General features: G+C 53.5%; 1 protein-coding gene across 4 annotated transcripts in view; it reads right to left on the bottom strand.

Moving 5' to 3' along the window:
* Nucleotides 1-13,995, bottom strand: part of ENDOU (endonuclease, poly(U) specific) — a 16,254-nt gene extending 2,259 nt beyond the window's left edge. The window contains exons 1-9 of one of the 4 annotated variants that reach the window (XM_007463844.1): nucleotides 13,875-13,995; nucleotides 9,193-9,315; nucleotides 6,584-6,655; nucleotides 5,918-6,052; nucleotides 5,268-5,439; nucleotides 4,685-4,884; nucleotides 1,908-2,021; nucleotides 1,139-1,245; nucleotides 270-412 (exon numbers count right to left, since the gene is read on the bottom strand). In XM_007463844.1, coding sequence (XP_007463906.1) covers nucleotides 270-412; nucleotides 1,139-1,245; nucleotides 1,908-2,021; nucleotides 4,685-4,884; nucleotides 5,268-5,439; nucleotides 5,918-6,052; nucleotides 6,584-6,655; nucleotides 9,193-9,315; nucleotides 13,875-13,929 — 1,121 coding nt within the window. In that variant the 5' untranslated portion in view covers nucleotides 13,930-13,995. Of the gene's footprint in view, nucleotides 1-269; nucleotides 413-1,138; nucleotides 1,246-1,907; nucleotides 2,022-4,684; nucleotides 4,885-5,267; nucleotides 5,440-5,917; nucleotides 6,053-6,583; nucleotides 6,656-9,187; nucleotides 9,316-13,874 lie in introns of all 4 variants that reach the window. The other 3 variants (XM_007463845.1, XM_007463846.1, XM_007463847.1) reach the window with 3 other exon arrangements.
* Nucleotides 13,996-24,237: the final 10,242 nt, after the last annotated feature.

The following is a 24,237-nucleotide window of genomic DNA, read 5'->3' as shown; positions in this document are numbered from 1 at the left end:
CCGCTCCGCGGCATGTGGGATCTTCCCGGACCGGGGCACGAACCCGTGTCCCCTGCATCGGTAGGCGGACTCTCAACCACTGCACCACCAGGGAAGCCCTCCATTTCTGTTTTGTATATTAAGCTCCTGCGTACAATTGCACTTGGAGGAGGGAGCGGATGTGATTCTGCTGCTGGGACTGATCTGATCAACAGCTTCACGTTCCAAGACAGAAAACCGAGGCCCAGAACAGTGATTTGTCCAAGGCCTCCTGAGCCACCAGGACTTACACTTTGCCTGGCCTGGTGATGAAGCACAGGGAGTAAAGTGCAAACTCAAACTCGGGGCTGCTGCCGATGAAAGTTGAACCTATTTTCTTGTAGTAGCCGTCCCAGCTGAACTGCAAGGCCAGCACCTTGGGGTAAGAATCCCCCTGCGGAGAGAAGGGCGGTAAAGGGGGTCTGGTGAGTGCCACAGTGCAGAGTCGCACAGAGGGTTGGGTAGGATTTGTCAAGGGCTCGTGGGGGTCTGTGTGAGCTTTCTGGGGAGACTGGATTCTTTAAATCGACAGAGGATGCAGTCTGCCCTTCTAGGGTGTCTGAGTCCTGCGCACACCCTCTCTCTGGAGCCACCAGCTCACATCTCCCAGAAAGGCCACAGTCAGCATCCATGTGCCCGATGCCAGGGGAGCAGGGACATAACCGTTCCCTGTGGCGCTCACATGCGGAAGAGGACAGCTTATTGCCCCCAAATTATTTCCAGGCTCAGGGCAGCAAAGGGTTCTTTTTTTTTTATAAAAATATAAGAAGTTTAACTCAGACTAGCCAGACTGAACCTTCAGCTGACACCACATTCTAAGGAAATTCAGGTCTTTGGTTTTCCCCTCTAAGGACTCTCCCCTGCCCACACTCTCCCATCCAGAGAGGATGCCCTCTGCCCCCTGCCCCCTGCAGCTCGGGAGCCTTCCCTGTTTGGAAGCGTCCTGGCTGGCTAAACCCTCTTTCCAGCAAATAGGGAAGTCCTATTCACGATCCCCGTTAGGCTGCCAAGAGGGTCAGGGTGGGAGACAAGTCTGCCTGTTTGGAATTCAGAACGAGGACAGGACATCTGGGTACTGACGGCGCTTTTCCAGCCCACGGGGTCAGCACTCAGTACTCACAGGCCCGTCACAGATGTGACTGTAATAGTCAACCAGGCCCTCCTTTTCCTGCAAGTAGAAGAGGATCCAGTTATGGAAGCCAGTGACTTTGCCCTTTTTGACTTCACCTGTAATAAACAGATCAAGGTGGGTGATCTGGGCCTCGCCTCCGACCCCTTTCCCCACTCCCGTGCCAAGGCTGTACCCCTTCTCCAGTCTCTTATTCCTAGAATGTCCACCCCAACTTCCCGGAGTCCCTCACGTCCCTAACTCTCACCTCAGAAAGCTACACACACACACACACACACACACACACACACACACACACACACCCCTCCCATTTCAGCTGAAGCCCTTGGGAGAGTTCCTTCTCCCCATTGACCCTGGACCAATCTGAGATACTCCTCTAGCCATTTCCCTAGGAGCAAGCCAGACTTGGTGGGAGCCTTACGCTGGGGCAATGGGGCCTCCTTAGGAAACAGCTGACCAAGCCCTGGAAGCAGAGGACCATTGAGAGGTAGACAGCCAGGGCCTCAAAACACGTCTCTCATCTTATGTGTGCACCTTGGGAGCCCCGGTATCTGGGCTTCTTTCTCCCTCTGATACTCCAGAAGAAACTGGCCCTCAAACATGGCCCCTCAGTCCCCTCCCTCTTGGCCAAGGAGTAGACGTGCCCTGCCCTGCAAGCTGGCTTGACTGCTGATTCATCAGTGCTGTTGCTGCCCTGCGCCTGAGGGAAGCATCTCTCTTCATCCCTCCAACTCTTTCTTCCCAAGCAGAGTAATCCCACCTGAGAAGACATGTTCAAAGCCACCTGAGTCCGCCTCTTGTTTGCCTCTTGAATACAGCCCAAACCACATGTTTTTCAAGTCGTTGACGAACTCCTGTTCTGTGCTGTAGCGGTCTGGGGAGAGGAACACAGAGGACTGAGGAGAGGGGAAGGCAGGGCCAGACCCTGGAAAGCAAGGAAGGGCCACCTGCTCCAGCGTGACAAGAGACAGGTGGGTTCAGCCAACATAGTCAGTTGTTCGCTCAGCAATTATCTATGCCATAGATTCTATGGGGCCCCTGTTTTGTGCCAGGCCCAGATCTAAAGGCTGAGGATTCATCAGGGAATCACAAGGACAAGATTCCTGTCTTTATAGTTTATATTCCAGTGGAGGAGACAGATAATAAACAAATAAACAATAAACAGTATGATTTCAGATAAGTGCTATGAAGAAAATAAAGCAGATTATCCCATGGTGCCTGGAGGTGGGGTTCAGGTGGGAGCTTTTCTAGAAAGGCCTCTCTGAGAAGGTAGCACTGATCAGAGACCTGAAGGGTAAGGAGTCAGCCATGCAAAGACCTGGGAGAAAGAGCCTTCCACGTAGAAGGAACAGCAAGTGCAAAGGCTCCAGGACACCTTGAGCTTGGTGTTTAGAGAGCTGAGGGCCCATGTAGCTGGAGCACAGCCAGCAAGAGGGGAGAGTGGTAGAAGAGGAGGTCTGAGAGGCAGGCAGCTGCCAGCCCATGCAAAGAAGGTTGGAGCTCAGTCAAACCTTAACAATAAGAAAAATAGTTTAGAGTTACTGAGTTTGTTCTGTGTGCCAGGCACTGTTTGAGTGCTTTCAACCCTCACGTTGATTCTTCACATCAGGTTGTTACCAGGCGTTCCTGGTGGAGGAAATGGAGGTGGGGAGTGGGGAGGTAAAGAGAAGAATCAAATATAACCCCTGGGCTTTGGGCCTGAGCACCTGGATGAATTATGGGGTCATTTATGAGATGGGGAAGATGAGGAAGGAGCAGATCTGAAGGAAGAGGCGGGAACCATGAGTTCTCTTTACACTAAGTTCTGAGTAGATGCCAGGTAGACGGGCAGGGAAAAGTCAGGGCTGGGGATCTGAATTAGGGAGCTGTCTACTATCAACGGTTCACTGCCCAGAATTGTGTGTAGAGGACACTAAAGAGATACCAGGCATATTCCCTCCTTTCAAGGACTTAAAACACAGTTGGGTGGTCCAGTGGTTAAGAATCTGCCTTCCAGTGCAGGGGATGGGGGTTCGATCCCCGGTCAGGGAACTAAGATCCCACATGCCGAGGGGCAGCTACTGAGCCTGCGTGCCACAACTAGAGAGCCCACGCACTGCAACTACTGAGCCCACACGCCACAACTAGAGAGAAGCCTGCGCACCTCAACGAAGAGCCCAGCCCGCGTGCCGCAACTAAGACCCCAAGCAGCCAAAAATAAAAATAAAATACAATAAATAAACATTTTTTTAAAACCACACAGTTGGAAAACAAGACAAAGAACACACGATATAACAGAGAACGCCTTCACAATCTGAATGGCTACAGCTTACCGGGTGCCAGGCTTTCCACTGAGTGCTTTATATGCGTGAATCCCCCAAGACCCCATTGCACAGACAAGGCTCGGTTGGGGTCTGAGGGTCAAAAGGCCCAGGATCACATGCGTCATTAGCAAGTGAAACCAAGTCTCTCTGGCCCAAGGCTATTTTAGGACACACTCCAAACCCTTGACCTCTGAAGAGACTCTGAAAGCCAGCTGTGAACTGCAGCAAGTGCAGCTTCATAAATGAGGTGGAATGTGAGCTAGAACTTTAAGGATAAGTGGGATTTGGACAGGGAGAGAGGCGAAGACCGGATGGGTAGTGGAACAGCCTGGACTAGGGCTCAGTCTCGACCTCCAAGATCCTCTCCTGTGTTTACTACGAGGAGAACACCAGGGGGCGGTGCAGGATCACGCCCTCTTCACAGGGCTTGCTTGTGTGTCACTGGCTTTACCTAAAAACAGTGTTACTTACTCTTAACGGGGCCACCAGAGGATGGAATGCAACGGCTCGGAGCAGAGGCGATCCCACGACCAGCAAGGGATGACCAGGACGGAGCCACCCCCAGGCAAGGCCCAGCTGCCCGGAGTTCAGGAAAGGAATCTGGAGGACACTAACAAACACACCGCATGCCAAGAAGTCCTGCGGCCCAAACCTTTTTTGGTCTGATTCACATGTATCTGTATCTGGAGTCTCTCCAACCGGAACCCTTCCCAGTATAACGTCCCCCTCTGAGCCTTTGTTGACTTTCTGTTGCTGTGTCCCCAGCAAAAATGTGGAATGGGCCGGCCTCCTTCCTGGACTTAGTGCCCGATGAAGGAGCAGCGGCAGGGACCCTACGTGCCTGCAAAGTGGTGCTGAGTCCGGGATCAACTCAGGTGGCAGAGGAGTGCCCTGGGGGCTGAGGGGGAGCTGGGTGACTCACGGCCTGCGGAGAACCCTGAGACTGAAGCAGCAAGTGGGGGGCGAACCAGGCGGCTAAGATTAGGTCAAAAGATGGGTTGACTTCGAAGGCGGACAGAGGAATTTTCAGCTCCTGCTTGGGTCTGTGGTCTCTTCTAGGCCCCTCTCTGTCCCCTCCCAGAGGTACACTGGCCTCCACCTAGTCCCCACCTGCTCTCTTAACCTGCCCACCATTGAGCCCCCAGGGGTGCCTGGCCCGCTGCGGGCACAACGCGTCCTCAGCAGGGCCTCCCTCTCTCTCGGGGCCTGGGGGAGGCCTCACGGCCTCGCTCACTCTGCTGGTGGAGGAAGCCGTAGAGTTCCTTCATGACGGCCGTCTTCATAACCTCGCTGAGGAAGGTGTCCTGCTCGGCCAGCTGCTGGGCTGTGAAGCGCTCCCTGCGGCCCACGGCCCGCTGGTAGTTGTCGAGGAGGTTGATGAAGGCGGCGTAGGTCGGCTTGGAGAGGAGCTTCTCATTGACATACGTGAAGAGCCTGGGGCAGGTAGAGGGAGGCCCAGTGAGAGGCCTGCACGCGGAGCAGAAACCCCTCCAGAACTTCCAGATGCAGGGGCAGGCACGAGAGGGTTGGGTTCAGAGGCAGAGTGGAGACTTCACACACTCTTGGGGACAACGCATGAGGTCCCTGTTTTCTTCTACGTCAGCTGTTGGAAGGTCAGTTCTATTCTCAGCCCAGCCAGTCCCAGAAACCCTCCCAAATGGATCCCCACAGGTCCTCAAGGTGGCTTTATCTGTCTCTGGAGGCCTATTTTTTCCCTCTCCCTTTGGTCCTGCCTGCCTTGAGGAGAAAAGAGCTGAGGCACCAAAGCGAGCAAAGCTGGGGGAGAGACGGCAGGAAGAGGCTTGAAGGGAACTCACGGCTCTGGGCAGCGGTCTACTCGGTCTCTGGCCTCCGAGGGCGAGATGCACTTTTGGCTATTGAGAACAATGTCTTCCTTCTGGGCTTTGTTGGTATCTGCCCTATAGATCTTCTCAGAGGTGCTCTGCGGGTCCCCCTTGGTTATGGCATCGCTGATGTGGGAGAAGCCCTCTGGGAGGAATTGGGGGAGGGGTATTTCAGAGCCCGAGGGAGGCCAGGGGGCAAGCAGCTGTCTGTGTGCATCCCCTCCTGGGCACCTTCCAGAAGCCAGCAGCGGGGGAGAGGGGCTGCAATCAGGCACCCTAGTGATTGTAGGGCAGGGGCCTAGGGGCCTAAAGGATCCTTAAGTTCAGCACATGGCCTTGCCCACAGAATGTCCATGAAATATCCACACTGCCCCATGCCCCTAGGAAATTTCTCATACTTTGGCACGCATCAGAATTGTCTGGAGGGCTTGTGAAAACAGATTGGTGGGCCCCACCCCCAGAGTTTCTGATTCAATGGGTCCGGGGTGAGCCCCAGAGTGTCCATTTCTAATAAATTCCCAGATGATCCTCAGGGTACGGGTCCAGGGACCACACTGGGAGAGCTATTGCTCTAGAGAGTTCCTGTGCCTCTGGGGCTGTGCTAAAGGGAGCAGGAGACTGACCATGGCCACACAGGCTCTCGAAATCCTCGCAGCAGTTTCCAAACTCTGGGCAGCGGGCGTTGCAGTGGCATAGGTGGTGCTTGTCGAAGGCTTCCAGGCAGCGGCCCCGGCAGGAGTTGGGTGCCAAGTACAAGTCTGAGAGGACAGAGGGGAGGTGTGTCCTGGGATGACCTCTAGGGGTCGCTCCCCGCAGCGGCCAGGCCATGCCCACTCCAAGACCGCCCCCCACCTCCCGCCGCCCACCCCCAGCCTTGCTTTCCTGATGCTTCCTATTAAAGAACTCCAGGGAAGGAAAACAAACAAGCCTAATTGGTGCACACCCTTCACAGTCAGGAAGTCCTTTCTTTTGCCGAACTCTACTTTCTGGCCTGTTGTTTTTATAATCTTCCCTCTCTAAAAATAAAAGCTCTTCCCCTTCCCTCTCCCTCTCAGCAGGCCTTGGACTCTTTCCTGCCTACCCCCCAGGTCACTGAGGCCCTGGGGCTTCCTCCCTCCCAGACCCCAAGAGTCCAGCGAGCTGCTCTCACCACCTCTAGGTGCTGGATTTGGGGTCCCATCTGGCTTTGGCCTGGGCCTGTGGCCGCTCACGTGGCTGCCCCCTCCTCGTCATCCTCTCACGTCCCTCATCTTTATCCCGAAGGCCCCCCTCTGGGGAAGCAGACTCACCGCTAGCCGGGGCCCCCTCCATCTCTTCTTCCAGCTCCAGGAATGGCTCTGGCTCTTTGAGGTCCTCATTAGCTGTAGGTCAGAGAAGTAAAGTCACTAAACATCCCCAAGGGGCCCCTCCTCTTTATCACTGATTATCAGTCCTCCCGGCTTCGGGGACAAGCATGTGCAGTGGAAGAAAATACAAAACAGGGGCGAGGGTACATTGAACAAGTACCAGGTGAAGGAGGAGAAAATCTGAAAATGTAAGACAGGGGGATTGAAAACTGTTCACAGAAGTGAAAGAACATCCCCAGGGGACAGCCCTCCTCACCATTTACCCTTCTGGTACCCAGTGTGCTCATCTGTAGAAAGGAGAGGTGGTGGGCAGGAGGTAGTCTCTTCTGGGCTGAAAACTCTGAGGTTGGGATGACTTTTATTTAATGTAAATTGGTAGATGGATAGGCTTGAACTCTCCAAATGACAAGACCCTCACTTAGGAACATCGCTTACCTGTAATAACTCCCAGAGTCAAGGGTGAACTCCTCCCAGGCCTCATGGAATAAGAACCGTTTCCTGAGATACCAGATTCCCTTCTTTCTTCGCAATTACACTTGGCAATGGCCACAAAGGCTGCATTTGGGAATTAGGCACATTCAGAAAAGCACATTCCTATTGCTGGCCCATTCCCTTGCCTGCAAGCTGAGTAACTGCAACCTTGGCTCTGGGCAGAGAAGGGTGGAGCGGGGCTGGGGAGGAAGACGAGGGAATGAATGTTGCTGGGGACTCTGAGCTCCTGTCTCATCACGGAGGGGAATAAATTCTACCCCTACACCACTCCCCCCAAAACCCAACACTACTACAAAGTGCTTCAGAATCTGTCAGCGCGGTCACCAGATAGTATCTTGTTCTTACCATCAGAACCGTGGGGCAGGTTATTCATTCAGTCAACAAACACCTCCTGATCACTTGCTTTCTGCCAGGCTGTGTTTTAAGTGCTGACAATCCACAGGGTTCTTAACTCAGCCACCGTTTATGCTAAATAGACCTTTGTGAGCTGATCTAGAGTCTCAACCACCATTGATAATATTTTTTCTGTGGGAAAAGGATTCTGAGTTGCACATCAGAGACAGTGATGAAATGGCTGCTAGGCTGAGTATCGTCTCTATCTTGAAATGCCAGTCTGATTGTCCAAGGTGCACAGGCCTCCCTGTGTCTGCTACATGGGGCACAGGGCAGCAGAAGAGGGGTCGGCTCGTAGAAAACAAACTTATGGTTACCAAGGGGGAAGGGGAGAAGGGAGAAATTGGGAGATTGGGATTGACATATACAACTACTATATATAAAATAGATAACTATCAATAATAAGAACCTCCTGTATAGCACAGGGAACTCTACTCAATACTCTGTAATGACCTATAGGGGAATAGAATCTAAAAAAGAGTGGATGTATGTATATGTATAACTGATTCACTTTACTGTACAGCAGAAACCAACACAACATTGTAAATCAACTATACTCCAATAAAAATTAATTTAAAAAAAAAAGAAGGGGAGTTGGCTGTGATTCTGGCACTGAGCTCTGGGCCTGGGTTTCCCTGCCTGGATCTGATGAGCAGAGCTGCTAGTATGTGTGGTGTTTTTTGTGTAAATTGACTCAGCATTCTTTTGGGTGCAAGTAGCTCCGAGGGCACATTGCTGGGCCAGCAGAAACCACACTTGGGCAAATTAGGAAAAGGTACGCCTTTCTCAGCAGACACGGCTCTTCACCAAGACACATGGCTTAGCGAGAGGGATACAAATTCAACATTGGTCCAACTCACCTTCTCAACGAGGGGCCCTTGTGCAGTGCACAACCTGGACAACCATATGTGGTGGTCTTGCTGGCCATTACCTACCATGGGGCACATGGTTTGACAGTGAACTTAGCAAAACTTCATGTCACAAAGCAGAAGACCATTTATCTGGGAGTCTAAAATATTGGAAGCATCCAAACAAGGGAATTATTCAAAGTGAGTTTTTCAAATTTTAAACCGTGTAGTTGGAGTAGCAGAAGAACAACTGGCTTTTGAGGGCGATGCATGTCCCATTCAACCTCTGGCCTGGGAATGACAGGTCAGAGATGTGCAACCACTCAGTCCACTCGCGATAGGAAGAGTGGTAGGAATTGTCAGTTACTGATGCCGTGCATGCGGTCTTCCTGGTGGCATGCAAGTTGGGAAAGTTCACTACCACTTTTTTACTTTTGCAAATGATAATTGGTAATGTAATACATGCCAAAATGATATTTTCATCCTTTTGCTTTTTTGGGGAATTACTTAAATTTTCCAGATATTATTAATCCTGGTAGTTCAGACAGATATTCCAGGTAAATGACATCTACTTTATTTTAAGTTGGGGTCTTATGTTGGAGACATCCTAGAATACCCAGGACAAGTGGTGGCCAAAGCCCTGACCCCTGCTCTGCTTGCCAGGGTCCTGGTTTGGGCCCTTTGAGCCCCCAGTCATCAGTCTGGAACCCTGCTCTGGACTGCTGGATGCCCTGGCCAGCAGCCCTTCAGGCAAGCTAGATATGGTCATGGCCTGGCCTGCCGTGCCTCCTAGACCCTTCATCCCACAAGGGACCTCACCTGTACACAGGCGCTCATAGTCTTCACAGCAGTCCCCGTGCCGGGGACACTGGAGGTCACACTGGCAAGCAGCATCCCGGTCAAATTTCTCATTACAGTGAGATGCGCATGACTCCATTTGGCCTACGGGCAGTAAAGGTTACAAACTTAGCTCTATGGGGATCCTACTCCCCTCATCAAGGCACCCTCTGCAGGAGGGTTCACAGACAGGGGCAGGAGCCCCACCTGGCAGGAAAGGTCATTGCTAGCTGCCGGGGAGAGGTACATACACAGCCTCCCATACACAACATAAGCCTCGTCCCCACCACCCACCACCTGCCACCCACTGACTAATAATAGAGACCAGGATCACAGAGTCGGGTGCCAATCGGGGCTAGACCTGTAACACAAATGAGTCAAGAAGCAGGAAGGCAGTAGAAAGAGGTGGGGACGGTGGCAAACTTGGGAACGATGCCCTGCCTGAAATTGGCAGCCACTAGCAGCTCCAGCCAATTGTTGCCATGTTGAGATGCAGGCTCAGTGTTGCCAGAGCCTCCAGTTTTTCAAAAGAAGCCTTCATTTTTATGTGAAATTTTCCAATTTAAAAAAATTCAGACAGACCGAAGAAAGAGGTCTGTGGGCTGGGCATAGCCCAGAGGCCACCATTCACCTGTCACATAGAGGATGGTGAGTCACCTTCGCTCCAGTGATCCCACCTGCCTTCTCCCCTCCCACTTCAGAGGTGGGAATAATCCCACTTCTGCCTCTCATCCTGTCCCTTTTATGTCTTCTGCTTCTTTGTTCTTCCCTCCCCTTCGTTTGGTCTCCTCTGCGCCCTCTTCCCCCCCTGTGTCACGTCTTTCTGTCTCTTTTAGTTTGGATTAGTTTAGCTCAGGGTGGGGAATGAGGTGGGTGTGGGTGAGAATTGGACTTTGGAATAAGATCTGTTATGTAACCACAGACCACATCCCTTACTCCAGCCAAATGGCTTGCAGAAGCCAGCTTTTGGTCACAAGGGGCATAAGACAAGAAATTTTGAAAGAAATGGTACAAACCCACCAGCACTCCTAAAATAACAAGCCCGCCACAGCAAAGACAGTGGAGGGGGTAGCTGGCTGGGCGCTCTTTCCTTTCACTCTGGGCTTTAAGGGTGATAACAGAGCCTTTGTTTCCATTTGAGGTTCCTGAGGTTTGGATTTAGTGGGTACTGGGTTTAGGGTCAGGCTGTGGGTTACGGAGAATGTCAAGATCAGAGCCAGAGTCACAGTTGACACTGGAATTCGTATGAATGAAGAAACTGAAACCTAATTGGGGCCCAGCTTGGGGTGGGTTAGGTTTAGATTAAGGGCTAAAGTGAGGATTTGGGTTTGAGTTAATTATTGTGTTGCTGTTCGGGTAAGGAAAGGGAATAGGTTTAAAACTGCAGGGTTGAGAAATGTGTCAAGACTAGGAGAGGAGAAATAATCCCAATTTTGCCTTAGCTTAGATTTGGGGTTTGGTCCTGGTTGTGATTCCACACAGGTGTAGCATCGAAATTTAGCCTGGATTGGGGTGGAGGTGGAGAAGAGAGATATGGGTTTAGTCACTGGTTTGGATTCTGGGATTAGGGTTTATACTGTGCTAAGGAGGGTGGCAGAGCAGAGAGACAAAGAACCCGGACTCTGGCACCAAACTGCTCGAGGCCAGGATTCTGGTTCTTCTGCTTTCTAGCTATGTGATCTTGGGCAAGTCGTTTGACCTTCTTTGCCTCAGTTTCCTTCTCTGGAAAAGTGTGATAATAATGGAGCCCATCTCATAGTCTATTCATAAGAATTAAATGAGTTCATTTTTGTAAAGCACTTAGGACACTGCATGACACATAGTAGCACCACTTAGATGTTAGATAAATAAACAGTATTTCATGCCCATCTTCCAGGTGGCAAGTGTCCAGACTGGCTGGAGCAGTCTTCCCTGTCTACCTACTCAATCTAGCTGACTCCCTCCCTGGGTTTCAACTGGGCCATCGCTTGGGCTGGGGTGTCAGCGCATAAGTTGCTGACAGTTTCTAGCTGACATCTCCGCTATGAGTCTGTGTTCTTTACATCAAAGAGGAGTCAAGATGAACCCAGGTCCTGAGGCAACTTCACACTGTGTAAAGGGCTTCCAATGTGGCCAGAAAGGCAGATCCAGTGGATTGTCCCTAAAAGAGACCAGGCCCAAGGCCACTTGTCCCTCCAAGCCTAGGGGAACTCCCCCTGAATCTTAAATGATGCTCCCTTGGTGCAACCCAAATGCAAAGACCTTAAGGAGAAGTTTTGAGCCCAGGAGGAAGGCTGTGTCAGCTGCCTGCTCAGTCAGCCTGGCAGTACACCCAGAATCCAAAGGGAGAGAATTCAGACAAATCAGGGCAACGTTCTTAATGGGCCAGATCAGCAGAGTCCAAGGAAGGAATTCACCCCATTCCAGCAGCTGGCACCAGTCGAGAAGGGCTGCAAGTGAATAGTCAGCTCTGTAGAGCTCGAGAGGACACCGCCCCACTGGCCCTGGCTGAGTGGACTTTTTCATCTCTGTTCAAGAACTTTGTCCCCAGTAGGAACCCCAGGCCAGGGATGCTTCACACTTCCCTGTACACCTCACCATGTGCTTCAAGAGGACCTTGGGACTTGAGGGGTGAGGGGAGGAGTGGGAGAGACTTCTCCCCGTAGGTACCTCCCCGTGCTGTTCTGGGGACACTCAGGTGAGTGTCAGAGTGTCACCCAGACTACTCACTCCAGCGATCCCACCCGGTACCTCCCGTTCATACAAACACTCTGTGTGCGCCTCGCTCACTAGCCAGGCGCCTGAATCACTGCTCCAGTAATCCTCTGCCCCATCTCTCTGACTCTCTCTTTCTGCCTTACTCATTTTGGCCTTTCTTCTCCCGGACAGAGGTACCCTCTCCATTCCCCGGGAAGAGCTTATCACCAGCCCCCATACCTACACGAGATGTTAAATTTCTTCGTACACTCCAACACTTCAGTATGCCTCAACACCCAGTCCCTAACCACACTGCCCACCAAGAAACTTGGTCCCAAACCTGGGTGTCCCTATATGCCAGCCCTCAGCCCCTCTGATGGTTGGGGACTCCTACATCTGTGCTTCTCTGGGGGCCTCAGATGCTGTTTCCGTGGACATCTAGCCAACCAAGTAGATTCACTTCCAGGACCAGATTCCTGCTTCAATTCACTTGAAACAACCAGGGACCTAAGATTGGCTCCCATGCTATTCATACTCTTGCATCTAAGTTCTGAGATGTTGGGATAGGACAGGCAAGAACCGAGCCTCTTCCTCCCACTTTAGGAAAGAAGGAGGCATCACCCACTGGACCCTCTCTTCCCCATCAGTCCCACAGCAGGATCAGACCACCAGCCCCAGGGGCAAGGGCTCCATCTGCCCTTCTGAAGCCACCTTGGCCTCTGCCCTCAGGGATGGCCCCCAAGGATCAAATGTCTCCAGTTGCTTTCCTCTCCTGAGACTGGAATGCCTCAACCCCACACCACTCCTTCACAGTAAGCTGGAGGCTCTCGCACCCTCCCTCACTCCCTACCGAGAGCTCTGCACCACCCCGGGCCCAGCTCTCTGCCACGTGTGCTGGAGAGAGGGTACACGATCCCATCCAGCGTGGGAGGCCTGGGAATGGCTTTCCCCTCCAAATGTTTTCCATTTAGGAATCCTGTTAGGGGTCTCCTTATCCACAACCTGACTGGAAATGATTCCAAGAGTTAAATTTTCTGTTTATATAAATTATTTTATATAAATAAATACTTGTTATATTAATAGAATTAATATGTTCTAAATATACTTATAAATATTATAAATGATTTTATATGTATTTATCTTTATAATCATAATCAAAGACCCAATTTATTGAGATCTCACTCCATGTAGGGTGCTTCTTGTACATTATCTTATTTCACCCTTAAGACAGTCCTATGTAGGAAAAACGTGAGTGGGATTCTTTCTCCTTGGGCAGAGGATCCCCCCCCACACACATCCCTCAGCCCAGCCCCCTCCCTTGGCGCTCTCCCTACTCACCCAGTAACCACTAATTAACACATCAGCGTCCGCATCTGCCAGCTGCTGAACAGGAAAATGTTCCCATCCTTAGCCACAGGTCCTGTCCCTGCATCGCTAGTACCTGGGGGCCAGGACTCTTCTCTGCTTTAGGTCCTCTAACACGGGACAAGACTGATTCCTCCGACCACACGACCTGCCTCCTAGTCAGGGGCTCTTCCCATTTCCCCGGAGCCTGCCCTCCTCCTAAGCCTTTACCCAGGGAAAGGTCCCACCCAGACAACTCACCTACCCCCAGGTAGCAGAGGAAGTGACCAAGGGCGACCAGGCCACTCAAAGCCAGTCAGCCACAGCCCAGCTTTATGCTATACAGTGGCCCCAGAAAACAAAACCTTGGTGAGATCAAAAGTCAGGTTGGACTAAGGGATGCTTGGGGCTCATCTTCCAAGTCGTCGAGAAGGGGCTTCCATGACATCGGTCCATCAGCTCTGCAGCTCCCTTCACACAGCCCAATCCACTCCAGAGGCAACTCCTGCCTCAGACCAGGCCTGGTCTAAGGTGTCCATGGTTTTAGGACAGAGCTGGCTCCCTCTCTTCTCACTACCCTCACACTCTCCCAAGTCCCCCAACTCTCGGCAGGACTCCCGTCATCCCCACCAGTAGTGACTTACCAGCCCAGGCCAGGCCGCAGAGCACGGCCGCTATCAGGGGAACACAGGCCTTCATGGTGTCCAGTTGGAGGCCAAACGGGGATTGGCCGTTGGACTTTCACTAGAGTCAACGTGAATATCACAGCTCCCAAATGAGCCTTGTTGCCCAGGCTGATCCTTTTAAAGACATCAGAACTTGTGGATCTGGTGCCTCCAGATCCTTCCAGGTGGAAGGAGGTGGAGAGCGGGTAAGCCCAACAGCTGTTTGAAGCCAGAGGCAAGGGAACTAAGCAGGCAGGTAATGCCAGATGTTTAGAACAAGGAATGCTAGCTGTTTGTAGCTAGAAAATAGGTCATGCAAGCAGGCACAGCAACTTGGGTCTAGTGTGGGGGGTTCTCTGTCCAGGTTAGGAGCACTCATGAGCTCATCTTCGGGTGATGCCTTTCAAACATCCACCTACCTGCAAGCCAGGGTCTTGACCTTCCAAGGGTCTCAACTGGCTCCATATTTGAACTCCAGGTGCTCAGCATGAGGAACATAGTAAGATGGTCATTATGTGTTAGACAAACAGGAAGTGCTTAAGCAAGCTTTGGGGTACCAGAAGGAGCGATCTAGGAGGCATAGGTCAGAAACAAGTGCTGTTCTTACTACATCAAGCCACACATAGCCACATCACCCTTGAAATGTCACGCAAATGGGCCTTTAACTCTCACTGAGTCAGCATCTCAGGTTTTACCTCCTTCAGGTTCTCCCAGGCTCCAGGTTTATGAGGCCTCTTAAAGGCAGCCAAAGGACCATCATTTCTCTCCTCCCTTCATCCCTCTTACACTCCTCTCCCCCAGGGACCCCTCCCCAGAGAGAGACAAGGCTCTCAGGGCTCCCGTCTTCCCAGGTCTGGGAGCAGAGATGCAGCAACATAGGGCTGCCAAGTTTTCCCTCCTAATAAAGGTAAAATCTTCTAAGTAAAATGCCCTTTCTAGAAAGAGCACTGCATGGAGATTCTCAGGCCTCTCAAAAAGGAAGTCTCATAGAAAAAAGGCAAAACTGATGAACAATTGAGACCACGCTGCAGAAATTTTTCCTGGGGTGGAGTCGGGGTGAGCACATCCTCCATCCTTCTTTAACAGTGGAACTTTCTTCCTCTCTCCCGTCTTCAGTTTTCCCGTCTTTGAAACGATGGGGTTGGAGCTAATGATCCCTTCCAAATTCTCAGATTTTAATTTTCAGGCACCCCAGGGTGCGCAGCTGCAAGGTGGGGCAGTCCCCACCTTGCAAGGGACTCACACCACCAGCACAATTGCCTCGCCATTTTCTCCAGGAAGGAAGCCCGCTTAAAGGGAGTAGGAGCCCTTTGTTTGCATAAGTGTCATTTGCACAACCGGAAAGCAGAGGTTGAGCCACTGCCAGACAGAATCCTCACCCTCCCTGGACTGGGAGCACGGGGACATATCCTGGACCCCAGGTAGTTTAGGGAATAGAGTGTCCCTGGCCGGGCAGGAAGCAATGGTGCCTCAGAGTTTGGGATTGGAAGGTCTGTCCCTTCCAGGGTGGGACCCTGGGTGAGGCCAAACCTATCAGGGTGGGAGTGGGGTCTGGCCAGGGTTGCCCTGATGTTGAGCTGAACCGACTGTGGGATGGAGTTTCAAGGGTGGGAGTGCTTCCCTCCCTCAGGGGAGTTTTAGGTCAGGAGCAAGGCTGGGAGCTGGGGAGACGGTTGAAACTGACCCCACAGAGCCAGATGGGCCCTCTGAGGACCGAAGTGTCCTGGATGGGGTCCTCCAACAAGAACCAGAAGGTTGACCTTCATCACGACCGCCAGCACTGACTGAACACGTACCACGTGTCACCCACGAAGAGCTTCCTACGTGCTATCCTGTCCGTGCTCACCGCAACCCTTTATAGGTACTATCGTTACCCTCATTTTACAAGTGAGGAAACTGAGACACAGAAAGGTTGGGAGATGTGCCTCAAACAACAACCTTCAAAACACATCAACAACCACTTAATTATGTCCGGGTTGCCATGCAAAGTGGTCTGGAATCAGATGCGTCGGAAGTAAAGGGGCCTCCGTGGTCACCTGGTGCCACTTCTCATATGATGTTGCAATGCCCTAAACAACACTACGTCGTCACTCTGCCTCCACGGGAGGGCCTCTGGTGTTGAGGGATCACGAGGCTGCTCATCCCCCCTTCCCAGATCAGATTCGCAAACCCCAAACCTCGAGACGTGCTGCCATGGACAAAAGTCGACAGAACAGTAGGAAAAATCCATTTGGCCCATATAAGAGCACACATCCACACATTCATGCAAAGATGCCTCATAAACTTCGATGCGCCTACGTATGTATACAGAGACAGACACGGTGAATTGTATTTCAGACAGCTTTCTTTTCCTGGACAGACAATGCTGTTGCTCCTTTTTCCGAGTTCTCCCCCAGTTAGGTCCCCCTGTCAGCTTTCCACCCTTGATGGAAAGCTCTGCTTCCCAAGGAGCCACCGTGGGGGCCAGCCAGCAAGGTGGGAATCCCAGGAGGCTGGGTCCCTGAGACCCGGGTGGGGAGAAATTGGCAACAGGTGCTTGTGGATAGTATACCCACAATGAGAACACCAGCGGAGGCGGCTGCTCCACATGAGGAAGTGAGGGGAGGCTGCAGCTATGGCCTCTGCCAAGGTTTGGAGGGTGGAGGGGAGGGTGCAGCTGCCTGGGCAAAAATCCAGGAGGCTGTCAGCTGTCAGTGGTGTGAGGAGTGGGGATTCCAGCAGCAAATATTTACTGGTGCTCACTTTATGGCTGGTGCTATGCTGACACTGGACTGGCAGGGTTCGGGCTGGGCTAGAAAACTGTTCTTGGAGCCCACTGGTTTCTGGTGGGACAGAGGACAGAGAAGCCCCAGCATTAGGCCACTGCCTGAAGCAGATCACACTCATCTCTGGGCTTCCAAGAGGGTCAGGGGTCTGTGAGGACCAACAGGCTATGGGAGAGACTGACCCAGGGGGCTACTAAAGGAGACGTATGCCCAGACCAGCCTAGACCACCACCCTTGTCCTCTCTGAAACCAAGGCCAAGTCACGACCAGAGACTGGAAGGACCCTGCAGCTGGTCCAGCACAGGTGAGGCCTTGAGTCACTTACCAAGGGGACCCTGGCACCTGAAGATGCTGGATCTCCAGCCACCATCCCACCATGACCTGGGAGTGCCCCAGGATGAGAGCCCACATCTGATCACTTGTGAGCCACATCAATCTGTAGTCTCCTCGTATTGAGTGTGTCTTAGCATGGCTCCGTGTGTGGTTTTCTCCCACACTGGTTTGTGTGCTGTGTACCACAATTTGGTTCCCCAGCATTTTTTTTTTTTTTTTTTTTAAGTTTGTGGGCATCCTTGACATTCAGCATCACACTCACCGCCAACCCTGGGCATGTTAGTCAGACGTGCCGCCTGCCCCGTTCATCACAGTGTACTATGATGTACCCAGGTGGTACTTCTGGTTGTGCCGGCCATGCCCCATGCTGGTCCTCTGCCTGAAGTGCCCTCCCCGTACTCATCAGCTGTCCATCTCTTACTCATCCTCCAGGCCCAGAGCAAATCCACCCTTCCACAAAGCCTAACTTCCTCCTCCACTCCTGCCTATGGACTCATTTCTTGATATCTGTCACGTATGCCTTTGAAACACATCACAGCCGCCTCTGATAGACAGTGCTGCCAACGAAGTGTCGGTTAACCCCTGCACTGCTGGTTAACTTTTCATCCACACAGGTTGTTTCTTCAGCTGGCCTCTGAAATTCCTTGAGATAGGAACCCTGCCTCCTGGGTCCCCTCTACTGCTTTGTATTGCCCGTGCGATGTGTGTTAGATAACTGTCAGCTTGTGCCTGGGACCAGCAATGAATCAGTGACTGAGTGAGTGACTGAATGAGCAAACTGAGCCTTTGAGCCTCACTTGTGATAAAGGCCCAAGGGAAGATGACTAGCAAAACGGAGAGAACAGATGGCTCCCTCCAGGAGCTCTGGTGGCTCCAGGGTTGGTACTGGGGGCGGGGTGGGGGGGTGGGGGGAGAGGGCTTATGGGCAGTGGCTGGAAGTGGGTGCAGGGATTCATTTTGTAGTTGTACTTTCATAGCAAACACTATTTTCATTCAGGAGTAATGGAAACTTGTTGGGGGGTGGGACCCAAAGCCCCAAACTACCTGTTGGCAACGCCACCGCCAAGGGGCAGCCAGTGCAGGGATCGGCTAGAACTCAGAATTCCAGCAGCTTCTGAATCCACAATGTAAAGATCACTCAACTTTACCCTGCTTTTCAGGATCCCAAATAACCAGCTGCCTGCACTTTTTGCCAGCTGTGTCAATGTTTGTTTTATACCGCCTGCTAGTGATTGTAAAATAAAACTTCTGTTTCATGTCCTCAAACCCCAGTGGCTTTGGAGAGAGTCTGATGGCACAGATGGGAAAAAGAGAGGTGGCCGAGACAGGCAGACAGTGATAAGGAGGCTCGGAGAGACAGCGGGGGAGTGAGCAAGGGCAAGGGGCGGAGGCCGATCAGGAAAGAGGCAGGCGTGAGGCACCTCTGCACACCTCTCACCCCAGATGTTTGGGCACAGCCGGCTGCTCTGTCCTCACAAAGGCGATGACAGGACTGGCAGGGGCAGCTCCCGACCCACGGTCTGGAGATCTACAATCTGTCAAAATTACCATAATTACTGTGCCTTCCTCATGCATCTGAGCATGCGCTCCGTTATGCAAAGCGAAGTGGATGCAAGGGTGAGTTGCTCAGCGTTTTACGGGACGACGGAACGGAGTGCACCGAAAGCTTGGATTGGGGCCAGCAGAACACCATGCTGAGACCACTGGTTCTAAGCCAGGCTGCCTGGGATTGAATCCCAGCTCTGCCGCTCACCTGCTGTTCAACCCTAGGCAAGTTCCCTGACCTCTCTGTGCCTTGGTGTCCCCTGTAACTATAGAGCGAATAAGAATACCTTACAGGGCAGTTGTGGTGACTTGAATGAGTCAGGACTTGAAAAGCCTTAAAACAGTATTGGGCACGTAACAAGACCAGGTAAGTGTGTGTTTAAAAAAATAATAAGGTCACATAAGATCTAATTTACATGGGATGGTTAGGGAAGGCGTCCCTGAAAAAAATGACCTTTAAAACAGAGACATGAGGGGCTTCCCTGGTGGCGCAGTGGTTGAGAGTCCACCTGCCGATGCAGGGGACACGGGTTCGTGCCCCGGTCCGGGAGGATCCCACGTGCCGCGGAGCGGCTGGGCCCGTGAGGATCCCACGTGCCGTGGAGCGGCTGGGCCCGTGAGCCATGGCTGCTGAGCCTGCGCGTCCGGAGCCTGTGTTCCGCAACAGGAGAGGCCACAACAGTGAGAGCCCCACGTACCGCAAAAAAACAAACAAACAAACAAACAAAAAACAGAGACATGAGAAAGTGGCAATCTTTTTCTTTCTTTTCGTTTTTGCCATGCCACGGGGCTTCTGGGATCTTAGTTCCCTGACCAGGGATCGAACCTGTGCTCCCTGCATTGGAAGTACAAAGTCCTAACCACTGGACTGCCAGGGAATTCCCCATAAGGTGATTTTTTTTTTTTTAAATAATTCCAAAAATAAATTTACATTTCAAAATGTACACTTTGAGTACTTTCAAGTCTTGGGGATGATTCTTTAACGAGTCACACATCATCCAGCTCACCTGGTTCGGTTGCCGAAGGTAACACCTATTTTCTGGGGTTGCAGCTGTAGCCTGGGGAACTGAGCTTTGCTCTGCGGGAGGCCAAGAGCTTCAGTGGGAACAACTCACAGCTCTGGCCTCCTAGGCCTTGGCTCCGTTTGATGAAATTGCCAACAGTTGCACGGCCCAGAGGACAAGAAACGAGAGGAGGGACAGAGAAGGCTGGCCTCCTCCGTGGGCCACCACTGTGCAGCCTGGATCTCCGGGCTCCCCCTCCAGCACCCAGGCTGCCCTGCAGGGCCCTGCCCCAGAGGAGCTGGCCATCCACTTCTCCCTCCAACTCTCACCCTGGAAGACTCTGCCGTGTTCCCTAAGTCATACTCTGTCCCTCACTTGATGTCATGAAGATGCCCCTTATGCCACTGCCCGGGGACTCTTCCTTTCCTGCTCTCCCCCTTAAAGTGACCATTAGAATCCTCCCAAGTTACGTACCTACATAAGAGGGGCCTCCTACAGACAACTGGAATTCGGGTAGGCTGCAGTAGGAGATATTTAGGGGCAGAGAACTCTCTGAGAATGCTTCTAACACAATTGTGCTCACAGCTGACTCTCCCTCCCGCGGGCAGTCTGGCTGGGGGCCACCACTGGGAAGGTGCTCAGGAAGGTGGGGAGGCCCCACAGCCTCATGACCAAGAGGGGTCTGCACCGTCTCTCCCCATGTGACGCCTTGAGCTGTCTAAATCAAAGACACTAACTGCAGGAAGACATCCCAAACCCTTCTAGTCCAAATCCCTGTTTATAAATAAGGAAACTGAGGTCCAGGGAGAGGAAGGGACTTGTTCAGGGCCAGGTGCTGCTGAGGCCGAGGCTCCCGCACACACGGCCCACCCGCGGGAGGACCGCCCTGACACTGGCCTGCGCTGCCTCAAGCTCTCCCAGAGCACTTTTCTGGGAGGCAGAGTAAGTTTTAAACGTCCCGCTGCCACGGCTGCAGCACAAGGTCACCCTCTCTCCGCCCCTCCGCTGGCCGGAGCCCCCGAGTGCCAGGAAAGCCCGAGCTGTCCTCCACTCAGCAACCGGGAAGCACCGCTGGCTGCCCACAACTCACACTCCAGCGAGAAAGCTGAGGCCCCGGGCCCTCCTCAAGGGCCAACAGGACGGCAGGCAGCGCGAACGTCCGGCTCCCTGGCTTGGGGTTCGTAGCGGTCAGAGTCTAAACACACACAAGCAACCAGAGTCTCACACTTTCCCACACCAAGTGGGTCTGGGCTCTGAGCCCAGCCTTCCTCCTTCTGCTGGAAGTCCCTAGGCCCATATGCTCCTGCAGGAGCAGCCCCTCTGGCCCCATCAAGACCACCTGGCCCGCGCGCGAAGGCCCCAGGCGTGGGAGAGAAGAGATCTCAGAGCGCAGGGGAGTCGGACTTGGCTTCTCAGAGAGATCAGCTTCATCATCGCTGGGCGGGATGGTAGCCACCCATCACTTGTACCACAAGCCCCTTCCAGGGCCCTGTCAGGCTGGGATAGGCGCCGGTCTTGAAGAGCCCAGAATCTCAGAGAGGGTCACCCAGATTGGCTAGGGCAGCTGGACGGGCCTGAGAGGACACTTATGTAATTCCAGCCCATGGCCTTGGCACACGTGAGAAGCCCAAAACTTTGTGCACGGGGCAGGGTCTGAGTACACAGTCTGGAAATGCATTTATGCTCTGGCCTCCATGGGAGGGAGGAGGGATCAAGAACAAGGGCCGGGTCAGAGACCTTCCCAGCCACCAGCCACCATACTGATACTCAGGTGGTTTGTACCAGTGGTGAGCTGAGAGCACCCCAACTCTGGAAGGCAGAGCTGTGAGGCAGGCATGCAGGGTTCTGGGGGCCGGATGGCTGGGACCGTGAACCTGCAGCCCAACGGAGCAGCTGTGGGCCTGAAGGCTTAGGGGTGAGCAGTGAGACCCCGTGGCCCTAGGCACGCACCTCTCTCTGGCCTTGCCCTCTGTGGCATCTCGCCCCCTCTGATGGCCTTGTCCTGTGTCCGTCTGCCTAGCTGGGGGGTCTGCTCCAGGACGGCCAGGACTGCCCGTCTTATAGGTAGGACTCCCCTACAAAGCCCATGGTAAGTATTCCAAAATGAAGGGAGGGAGGGAGACATTTTTATGCTGTGTCTATCCCTACGAAAGCAGAAAATGTTGGGGCTCAGAAAGGTTGCACTGAAGTGCCAGGGGCACGAGGAAAGGCATGGATGGGGAGGCCCATTGCACGGGCGTGGCTGATACACATCCAGTTCCTTCGCCAGTCCACCCTGTTATTAACCAGTTATGTGATATTAGGCAAATCTTTACGTGCTCCAGTTTGACTACAAAACAGGGGTAAAAATACCTACCCTATCATCAGGGTAAAAATTAAGATAATAGATGTGAAAGTGTGCTGGAAAAGATGAAAACGCTATTCAAATCTAAATCTATTAGTGCGATAAATACTGTGAATAATAACAACATTAAGATGAATCTTTGCCGCTTGGAAGGCAGAGCAGGCAGAGGCCCGGGGCTGCCGGGAACACAGAAGCCACGGGGAATGTGGAAGCAGGTCTGCCCCACCCCCGCCCCCGCCCCCGCCCCCGCCCCCGCCCCCAACCGTGAGCTCTAACTCTGCTCGACGCCTTGGTAGGGGAAGGGTGCTAGATCACCAGTTCCAGGTCTGTCCTGCTTGGAGGGGGCTTGGGGAGAAAGGGGATGGCTGGCTCCCAGGAGAGAAGTGGGAGCAGCCAGAGGGGCGGGGCTCCCCAGGCTGCCCTACCCTTTCACCAGGTCCTGCTCAGCCTGCTGGAGGGGAACCCTCCCTGGTGTGCACCCCACAATTACAGTCCTGGCCTGGTCCCCAGGCTGCCCCAGGGCTCTGCAGGGAAAGTAAGGATAAGAGGGTAAAAGAGGGATGTTAGGAATTACCACCTCTGTCCTTTCTCCCCATAGGACACACACACACTCCCTCTCTGCTTTACCCACTTTTAGGTAAGAGATTTTTTTAAAAGTCTGACCTCAGACTTCCTTCTTTCAGCAGTCCCATGAATTCCTCCTCCCATCGCAGCTCTCCCGAAGCTGGGACACACACTGGGGGCCCCCTACACACAGCCCGGGCTGCTAGGGCACACGAGGGATGCCACCCCTCCACCCCGTGCCTGGGCAGTCAGGGATACAGAAGGTGACACAGCCCTCAGAGCAAGAGGCCACCGTGACCTGGAGCCTTTCCCTCCGCAGTGGTCCAGCCCATCACTGTGGCCTTCGGCTCCCGGTCTATGTCCCCTGCCTGCCCTGGGCACTGCTTTCCTGGCAAGGCCTCTCCCTACTGGCTCAAAAGGTGTCTGGCCCCAGAGACTAAGGCAGCTAGAGGTGGCCAGGCGGTCAAGGTGGAAGGGAGATTCCTGCACCGCCAGAGCTCCTTGGGGACACGGGTGTGACCACAGGGAAGAAAAAGAGAAATGCTGATGGAGGACACCAGCCCCACCACGCTCGGCTCCCACTGTTCATCACAGGCCTGGTCTCACCCTGGGTCCGAAAGGATGGAGAAGGGCGCCTGGCCGGCCGGTCTGGCCTTTGCTGAAACGTTGACAGACAATGGGTTTAGGAGAGAAGAAAAGCCCTGGGAGTCCTGACTCACCGGGCCTGCACCTCATGTCATGACTGCTCAGCTCTGGAAGCTTCTGTGCCTCAGGGTCCTCCATCTCTACCCATGGGCAAGGGCACACTGGCTTGGTTACCTTGCCGTCTGCTCCACCCCAGGCTGTTCCTGAGGGAGTGGGCTCCCCACTTCCTCTGAGGTGATGTCGCCCCAGCAGGCAGAGGACACAGGACAGCTGTCAGCTGTCACCTCAGCTGCAGAGGCAGAGCTGCAGTTTACTTGTTTGCCACTAAGCGCTGACCTGATATCATCGTATCACACCCATCTTACAGATGGAGAAATGGAGGCGGAGAACTGTTCACTGACTTGCTCAGATGCACTTAGAAACCCGAGGCGTAATCCCAGTTGGGCTGCCTCCTGCCAAGGGCTCTGGCCCTTTCTGGAAGCAGTGCGTGTCCATGACCACAGGGATGAGAGGTTTGGCAGTGTGGGGGCGAGGGGAGGTGAGGGTGTGTCCAGCCTGAGCCCCGGCAGCTGTACCAGCTGCCTCCTCCTCCCAAGTATGGGCCCACTCCCTCCACATGCCCCAGAACCCTGCTGCTCAGAACCTACTCCGGGTCATCCCCAAGGCTGAGAGGCCCCTCTCGGGGTCAGACAGCGCACCTCCCCTGGCCAGGCTCAGAGCCACAGGGAGCAGAGAGGAAGGCAGCCCCACCTGGGGCTTCCTCACGTGAGTTCCTGGGGCAGGAGGGTCCTCATGGCAGCTGGCAGGGGAGAGGGGACGCCAAGCTGACAAGGCTTGCTGGGACCACTCTCCTCACTGGCAGGAAATCTGACTCCTGGATGCCCTTAGGCCTCAGCAAGGGATGGGCTCCCCTCAGAAGCCTGGGCCTCAGCCTCTCCATCACTGCCGCCTCGCCTCTCGCCTCTCGCCTCTCGCCTCTCGGAGCACCACCGCCCAGCGGGCTGCAAGCAAACGGGCAGGAAGTGGAGTGGGGAGGGGTGGGGAGGGGAGAGTAGGAGAGAGGAGGGAGGAGCGACCTCTCAGACCAATATGGACACAGCTGAGGGCCACTCCGGCCAGCCCCAGGCAGGGCTCCAGGCTCC

This window comes from Lipotes vexillifer, unplaced genomic scaffold (genome assembly GCF_000442215.2).
Source record: "Lipotes vexillifer unplaced genomic scaffold, Lipotes_vexillifer_v1.1 scaffold349, whole genome shotgun sequence".
Lineage (NCBI taxonomy): Eukaryota > Metazoa > Chordata > Mammalia > Artiodactyla > Lipotidae > Lipotes > Lipotes vexillifer.
Note: the sequence above shows the minus strand (reverse complement) of the source record. Positions and strands in the feature narration are given on the sequence as shown.